Source organism: Hipposideros armiger, unplaced genomic scaffold (genome assembly GCF_001890085.2).
Source record: "Hipposideros armiger isolate ML-2016 unplaced genomic scaffold, ASM189008v1 scaffold_198, whole genome shotgun sequence".
NCBI lineage: Eukaryota > Metazoa > Chordata > Mammalia > Chiroptera > Hipposideridae > Hipposideros > Hipposideros armiger.
The window spans coordinates 528,685-538,024 of record NW_017731548.1 but is presented as its reverse complement, the minus strand read 5'-3'; the positions used below and the strand labels follow the sequence as shown (position 1 = coordinate 538,024).

The 9,340-nt window shown below is 41.7% G+C and overlaps 1 protein-coding gene across 1 annotated transcript in view; it reads right to left on the bottom strand.

Annotated features, from left to right (window-relative positions):
• Positions 1–9,340, bottom strand: part of SMAD9 (SMAD family member 9) — a 34,841-nt gene that overhangs the window by 11,619 nt on the left and 13,882 nt on the right. The window contains exon 3 of the mRNA XM_019653193.1: positions 909–1,165. Coding sequence (XP_019508738.1) covers positions 909–1,165 — 257 coding nt within the window. The remainder of the gene's footprint in view (positions 1–908; positions 1,166–9,340) is intronic.

The window sequence follows — 9,340 nt, the reverse complement described above, 5'->3', positions numbered from 1 at the left end:
AAAAAGAAGAGATGATACATATATACAATAAAATATTACTCAGCCATAAGAAAAGACTGAAATCTTGCCATTGCCACAACATAATGGACCTAGAGGGTATTGTGCTGAGTGTAGTAAAGTCAAACAGTGCAAGACAAATGTCATATGATTTCACTTGTAAGTAGACTCTAAAAAACAAAATATACAAATGAAACAGAATGAAACTCATACATGCCGAGAACATTTTGATGGTTACCAGATGGAAAGGTCATTGGGGAGGGTATAAAGGAGGAGGGATTAAGAAGTACAAATTGGTTGTTACTTACTAGTCATGGAGATGTAGGTTATGGCATAAGGAATATAGTCAATAATACTGTAATAACTATGTATGGTATCAGATGGGTAATAGATTTATTGGGGTGATAGATGAAATGGGATTGGGGAGCAGGATGAAAAAAGTGAAGGAATTAAGAAATACAAATTGATAGTTACAAAATAGTCATGTGGATGTAAAGAATAGCATAGAGAATATAGTGAATAATATGGTAATAAGTATGTATAGTGCCAGGTGGGTACTAGACTAGTCGGGGGGATCACTTCATAAATTATATAACTGTCTAACCACTATGCTGTACACCTGAAATTAACATAAGGTAATATTGAATGCCAGAATAAAAGTATTAGTGTCACTTTATCTAATGCACTAAAAAAACTTCCTCCAAAAGTTTTATGCTTAATGATTTTCTTATAATTGCTAAACAGGAGAGCTCATACTCATAGAGGAGCTCTTCCTAAAAACAATTAAATAGACTTCCAAAAAAAATTGTTGTCTACCTGAACTAGCAGTATAACTGCGACATCAACCAAAGAGAGATTTTGGTTTTGTTTTTCACTTTGCATCTTACAGTCTGGGAGAAAGCACTCCTTACCTTAACAAAACTCATCCGGATAGTGCACATCTTAGTTAGCTCATAGACGACTTCAAAACCGTGGTGAACTGACTGAGCAAGCAGCTGAGCAAACAGCTGGTTGTTGAAGACCTTGAGGCTGCAGCCACTGGGGATCTTGCAGACAGTGGCTGGGTGGAAGCCATGCTGATAGTTGCAGTTCCGGCTCTGAACAAAGATGCTGCTGTCACTCACACACTCGGCATAGACCTCTCCCCCGACGTAGTATAAATGCACACCTACGGGCAAAAACAGTCTTCAAACACCAGCACGCCTTTAGCTCAGGTGTAACACCATTCTCCTCTCACTGAACTCTGTATCCTCAAGAGATGTGACTATCTACTGTGAGGTTAATTTTAATATCACCAATGATAGCATAGTAAGATGTGTGGTCCAAATGCTGACTTGTTTTAATTATAATCTGTGCTTTTACCATGAGTCCATTTAAAAGGAGATTGCAACCCATGTTTACAGTCCTTGCCGAGAACAAATAAGTTGGTTCTCGTGTATGTACTACTCCTTCCATCACTTTCTCAACCTCACGTTCATTCGTTCTAAAAGCAAGAGCTCATGCTCTTAGATGCAAAATAAATACATGATGCAGAAAACATCAAATAGTCCTTCAGGCACATAAATAAAAGGATTAAAACTGGACATAGGTAATATCATGGAAAATGTTATATGTATACACTAAACCCACTTCAGAAGAAACAATAAATGAAGTTTAAATTCTATTTTGCCAAAAATTATAAACCCACTTCTCTTAATAAATACCTCAAAGAGACCTAATTCATTTTAAAGCTTATCACCTATTAATACAGATCACAGAAATATGCTTTTTTAAAATTTATGAACAATGAAATTCTTGCCACGTTTTCAGATATAGACAATCAAATCGTAGCTGATGTTACTTTATCCCACATTCTTGGAGTTAAAAGGCAAAAAAGAGTATCCTGAGAACGCTGCTGCTCACACTACTTTTTATTCCAAATTAAATTTGAGTTGATTTCTTTCCATCCAAATGTCTGGGTTCGAGATTCAACAGAAATTTATAGCAAGGGACTGGGGTTAGATAAAATGAAGAAGTTCTCATCAAGTGAGTATTAAATACCAGAACATTTTCCCTCCAATCTTTTAGTGGAAGCAAAATTCTGCACCACAAGGTGTCAACATAACTGTAAATACAATCACCCTGCAGTTACAAGGTGTTTATAGAAATAAACCGGAATATACTTACAGTGGTATATTTTGGATCGCCTCAAAATGAAAATACAAAATTTTAAATAGAATTTATAGACCTCTGAGGTTCTGAGACCCAAGTTTGCATAACTGTGCATTTAGGCTCCATTGCTGAAATAGCCTGGAGGCATTTTTGCATTGTATGTGACTACCTCCCACCGTTTTTGTTTCCTATTTCCATTTTCTTTTCCCTTAATACAATTTTAGAAAAAGAATACTTTTCAGGATTACATAGTCCAAGCACATGACTCTGAAGAAACTGATCCAGAGCTGTACAGGTAAAGCACAGCTCTTGGTATTCAGACCCAGGTGTCCACCTCCCTGCCCAGATCAGAGGGCTCCTTCTCTTCTCTCAGCCTCTCCCTTTCCTTTCTCATCTCCATTATTCACTCTCCCTGATGGCCTGGGATCCGACCCCCATGGCCCAGGCCCAGAGGGGTAGGCAGAAGGATGGTCCTCATTGGCTGGGACAGAGTTGCTTGTGGGGGCTGACATGTCGGAGGTGAGGCAGGGGCACCTCCAAACCCTGTGCACGGCCAGGGGAAGGCCGGCCTCTGGGGTGCTGGTGATGTTTCAAAAGCCAGATAGCAGGTTGTGAAAGAGGCAGACTAAGTGTTTCATGTATATTTGATTTGAATGACCTTCAAATATATAATCCTCCCATACCTATTAAGTAGAACAGATAAGATTTCTTATCTGAGTCTGGTCTTTATTTAGGGGATGATTTTCAATCCTGTTAAAGTCTTATTGGAAACCAAAGCCCAGTTGGCAGAATAACAAAGCAGAGAGGAGCCTGAGAGGTAGGTGGTAGCTTAGCATTCTGAGCCAGGAGGGACGGAGCGAACAGGATGAGCATGTGGAAGCCTGGGCCGGCTCTGCGCACCGGGGCAAGGATGGAATTCAACCCCAACGCGAAGGAGGCTGGTGTTAGCAGAGACAGCAGCAGCTATGAAAGAGTCAAGTAGGCAAGTGACTTTATTTGTAGCCATACGATAGGCCAAAATGTTGGCTTTAAACCATATGTACAGAGGGTGCCAAAAAAAATGTGTACACGTTTTAAGAAAGGAAAACAGTATTAAAATTGTAGTACTATGAATGACGCTAGCATTCATTTGATTAACGCCATGTTTTGAGCGAACGTCATACTACACATTGCTACTGTAATTCAATCCAACTTCAAAAAGTAATACATAGGTAACATCTCTTAAAAGGTATACATTTTTTTTGGCATCGCCAGGAATAAGAGTCTAGATCGCCATAGAGAACAGTAAGCAATAAGGATAAATGACCAAAGAAAAGTGCTATCGGAGATGACAAAGAGAACTGAGGCAGTGGGGTCCTCAGGCAAGCTCTACCCATACCTTGGACTACATGTCTTCTTGGGATGCATCTTACTGTATCTGACCTTTCCTTTTGTGTGACTGCCACCCACCTGTCATGAGACTAGGGACTTGGGAGTCCTGTGTTGTGCTTAATTAGGACCAGACACATCTTGGGTTTGATTTTGGATCTGCTGGGTCTGACTGCAAGCGTGTTCCCTTTTAGTCCTCTTGCCTTAATGACAAAGGGGAAACTGGGAGGAGGGCATGTTAATTAGGCTGGTGAGAGGGTTCCAAATCTCTGGAATCTACTAATAGTGAGAGAAGGAAGTCAGTGTCCCAAAGTGGGAGGGATGTGCATGGACCCCCTCCTGACTGGGAGGGAGGGGAAAATACCACTGCAGAAAGCAGATCTCTTTATCCCACAGTCCTGCTCAGGCTGAGGCCTTTCCACTCTCCTTAGAAAAAAATCTAAACTTAACTTGCACAAACTCAGCACCTTCCCTTAACTTTGTAATTGACCTCCCCCTTGCCCTCTTTTCTGCACAACTATTTTAAAATCTGGTTGATTATAAGGCTCATCTGGAGCATATTTCTGTGTGTAATAATGATAGTTTTAGAAATTCCTTCTATATCTATCTATCTATCTATCTATCTATCTATCTATCTATATACTCAAATATATGGGAGAAAGGTTAGGAAGTCTGAGATTTCCTTTAAAACAGTCTCATAGGGCCAGCCAAGTGGTGCGTTGGTTAAGAGTTGGCTTGGGACACCAGCTCTGAGCAACAGGACCCCAGTTTGGATCCCACGTTAGGGCCAGTGATGCTGCACCCTCTACAGCTAAGATGGTGAACAACAGCTCGACCTTGAGCTGTGCTGCTGTGAGTCACCGGCAATGGCAATAAACAGTAGCCCCTGCTACAGTGGGCTGCCACGAGCTACTGTGAGCTGCTGTGAGCCACCGTGAGTGGCTGTCCAGTGGCTGGCGAGCAACTACCTCACCCAGGAAGAGCACAGTGATAATACCAACTTGGACCAGTGAAGCGACGTCCTCCACAACTAGACTGAAGAACAAAAGGACAGCAACTTGTCTGGTCCCCTTCCCTGATTCCCCGATGTTGTTCCCCTCCTCCAATTCCCCAATAAAATCTTTTAAAAAAACCCAAAACACTCTCATAAAAATATTATGGAGGATAGAGGAAAAGGATGGCACAGAATGACAGAATGTGACTAATTATTGAAGTTGGAGAGGATAATATGAAGATTCATTACATGACACACTATGTGTATATTTGAAATTTTCCAAAATAAATGTTTTAATCAAAATAATAATAATAAAAGTACAGATTTCCAGATCCACACCAGGGCTTTGGGTCGGAGGATGGAGGTGGGCCCCCCACAGGACAGTACCTGCAGCTCTGCATACCTCCAGGGTGTGCCTCAGTCTTCCTCGATTTGCAAATGTTAATTATTACAAAACTTCTCCAGCAGGTGGCAGTAACTTCTCTTGAGAAAGGGGCTGGGAATTCCTACAAAGCTGCCCGGAGAGTGATAGCAAGCTGGGTCCCCCAAATCTGTACTTAAAAGACTTTTAAGTCTCTCTGGACAATGTAATGAACAAGCGCATTTGGGCCCAACTGAACTACACTGAGTGCCCCACCTGTGCCACTCACACCTAAGCAACTCCGTGGAGTGGGGCTGTGGCGATCCCCACAGTCCTCACACACTGCCGCCCACCCCACTCTCATGAACAAGAAAGCCCTCCAGAGAAAGTTTAGGAAATGCAGACACTGCAAATAAAAAGCAGCCACGAATCCACAGAAATAATCAAAGCTAGCATTTGTATGTATCCTCTGTCTTTTCTTTCATGTGCATTTAAGCAAAATTAGGATCATACTCTACAGGATGTTTTAACTTTTCATTTATTAATACATTGTGAACATTTTCTCATGATAAGTAGTCTGCAACATCAAGTTTAATGACTGCAATAGTATGACATTCTATGCTGAATTTTTTTTTAGGATTTGCTTTTTTTAGGAATGAGAAGCCTTACACATATTCAAAGGCAGCTCAGAAAGAGCATTTTGAGACACAGAAACTAAATCTATTGGGAAAGGAAGCAATCCAAAATCACCTTGAGGAGGTGCAAACCCTCTTTCCAAGGAATTGACAACCCAAAGCCTGGCCCTGGGATAACTCCTTTCATAAAACAGGAAGAATTACTAGAATTCTACGGAACTTGAGAGAGGCAAGAAAATAAAGATTCATAAAAGGTAAAAGACTAACTCCCAAAACAATTCAGTGATTTGGAACATGTGATGATGATTTTCAGGAAGGTTTTGATTTGCCTCAGTAAGTTCAATAACTGGGGTTAATATTAATACCCCAGACATGATCATAATTACGGACTTCCTTTCTCACTAACCAGGATCAGAATGAATATCTAACAGGACAAATGCAACACGTCCGCACCTGCAGAAGGGAAATGTGCCTTCTCGCTCAAGGGTCATTTTCACACGCAGAGCTGGCCCAGGCTCAGTAACAGGAGCTCACTTCAGTCACAGCAGCTCACTTCAGTCCCAGCACAAATCATAGGTGCTCGGAGATGACTGTACTATCCATTGTATTAAGTCATGCCTTTCTAAGAAATACAATCCTACCTCAATTATTTTAAGAGCATATCACGGCTTATGCAGTCAATTCAAAACTACTCGAAACTGTGGTTTTCCTAATTGTTTGGAAATGAGGGCCCTCCTAAAAGCCACTCTTAAAGAAGCAGGCAAGCATTACACTCCCTCCCATGACCTAGACTGGCTCTTCCATCATTTCCCAAATCATCAGAAAATGACCTTTGCTTTATTTTGCGCAGTCACATCTCAGTTTTGTATGTCAGTAGTTCTTTTTTCTATAAAGATCCTTATTATTCTCCCATGGGCCTCTGTGTAACTCTCAGTGCAGTACTCCTTTTCTAGAATATTTTTGTAAGGAAATATAAAATCTTCTCTGATTTATATTTTTAAAGAAAATCATTGTAAAATTCAAGCCCTTCATTATTAGTAGGGCCTTATTTCAATATCTCAGAATTGATTATGACACCCCACTGCTGTGGCATATGATAGGTGTTTTCATTCCATGGCGAAACATTGAGTTCTTCAAACAATGCACTGAGGGGGGCCAAGATAAAAAGGCAGGAGGGTCCCTCCCCTCCAGCGGAGGGGAGCAGCTGGGCCTGGGAGACAGCTACACGGGTACAAATCCCTGGCATCACTTGTGTGGCCCTGTTTAAGCTACTGAACTCTGAGCTTCAACTGTCTTGTCTGTGAAATGGGACTAAGAAAACCTAACTTGCAGGGTTACTATAAAAATAATGCGTGCACGTGCACGCTGGCATCCCCCACACAGATTAGGTAATCAGTGGGGGTTGCTATCAGTCATGTGAAAGAGTTCAAGTGGTTCGCCTGGTTTTCAGAGAAAAATATGGATAGACTTTACGATAGAATGCAATGTTCAGGTTCTTTGGGCGATTGCCTCTGATATTTACGTGGTAGCCTCTGGCATGCTAGCACTAACTGCTAATGGCAATTTAAAGGACTTTGCTAGTGAGGTCACAGCGATAGGTTCGATTCCCTTTGCACCAGCTAACTGTTGCAAGGCCACAAATAAATGCTTTGTACTAGCCCCACCATCTCACAGTGCGTGCTATTATTAGGAAAGCGGGGTGACAGAACGCTGGGTGAGTCAGCATAAACCATCACCACTACAGAAAACACGACTCCAAGTACACCCTCTGCGGAGAGGGTGGCGGCATTAACTTCTTTAGGAGGACCAGCCATCAGAGCTAACTTTAGAGGCAAGGAACGCAAACCGGAAGTGACCTCAAACTAACTGATAACCCTTGAGGGGAGAAATGGCTCGTCATGAGCTCTGATAAAAAGAATTTTATTTATTTATTTTTGGGAGAAACCTTCCACCCTTACCCCCCTCCTACAGTTTAATGTTAATAGAGTAGCCAGGAGATCCTTTTAAAGTGAAAACTGAGACCTGTAAACGCCTTGACTTAATCCATCTTCCCATTTCACACAGAGTCAGGGCTAAAGCACTCAAAACAAACAGGATGTCGCTCTGCCTCCTCCTCTAGGGCTCCCTCACTCCTTCCTCACTCTGTCCCATCGCCATGGCTGCCCTGCCACGGATGCCAGAAAGGCCGCAAGGCCTTTGCACTGGCTGCTTCCTTTGCTCGGGGAGCTTTCCCCCAAATATCCACACTGCGCACTCCCTCCTTAGCTCTCTGCTCACACGTCGCCTTGTTAGGAAGCACTTCCCTGGCTCTTCTGTTCTAAATGATCGCATGCCCTCCAGCTTCTCTTCCCCGCCTTTGTTTTTCTCTAAACACTATGACTTGACATATTATAGATATTATTTCTTGTCTGTCTTTACTTCATATATGTAATCCACGAAGGCAGGGATTTTTTGTCTTGTTTTTTTATGGTTTTGCTTTCGGTTTGTCTGATTCCCACTGCTCCATCCCTAGGGGCACAATAATGTGCCTAAAAGAAGATGCTCAATTAATTTTCATATGATGAGTGCCTATCTCTGAAATCTCAGGGCCTCTATGAATGAACTCCACAGAGCAAGTGGATTTATTCACTGATCTAGGAGTGCACTGCGTTGTAAACTTATTCAGGCTGGTGTTCCAGGAAGCCATGCTGCTTTGAACCAAACCATCCACAGGAGCCCCTGAAAACCAGTCCTCTGACCTCACGGAAGACTGAGCTCTTGCTTTAAAAATATTCCAAGCCAAGATTTTTTTTTCCATGCTTTATGGTATGGCTTATAGTTCCTCTAAAAAAACCTTTTTCCCACATTAAAGCCATTCAAAGCAGGTTTCTGAAAAAAATGTGACTTTGTCTTGGGGACCACGTGAGGGTAGAGTGCCCTTCCATCCAAGTGAGCACTTAGTTAAGCTTTTTTAAGCTCTTCCTCCTACAGCTTCTTAACTCTGTGGATTAGCTCTCAGCCAGTAACACAGAACACCCTCTCCATGTCCGTGTCAGGAGCACCCTGAACAAGCTACTTGCAGAAAGATTCCCAGAATGTATTCAACACTCCTTCAATATTTTAATTCTATCTTTGGAACAAGTGGCATCAGCAGACATTTAACACATAGACCAACCTGCAAAGCCCCTCAGCAAACAGTTCCGCGATGTTACATTTTAATGTTCTGCCTTTAGATTTCACATGAAGATCCTTATCAAAAAAACATCTGAAAGTAAAACCACACCTGAGAAATTTGTTTAAAAATTTAAAGTAAAAGTATTATTTCCTTTGAAGAACAGCTATGGTCCCCCCTTTGGGATAAAAATTATATTACAGGTTGAGTGTCTCTTTCCTGACCTCCCTGTCAGGAAACCCAGAGTGAAATTTTAATCATAATCACAATGCTAACCCTTACAGATAACACACTTGTATTCTTCTCCTCCCCCTACACCCCTAGTTTCTGATTTTCTATTTTTCATTTATCATTTCACTGCCAAGATTTCTCATAAGTCACCTCAAAGCCACTTTGGGAACATGCAGGATATAAAGTACCTGTCACTCATTGAGTCAACATCAATGAATGAATTCAACCTGTTTCTAATCAGTGGCTTGTAGGTTTACTACAATAGGAGACACTTAGGAGGTGCGCTGAGAAGGATATTAGAATGCATCACCAAGTGAAACAATTAGTCTTCCCTGGAAATTTGAAAGAAAATTCTCATGTGGCTCCCTTTCCCATGTGGTCTAAGTGCTGGATGGGGACAGAAAAGATCAAATGACTCTGAAGGTTCTTTACACCTGTGATTCCAGAGCAGT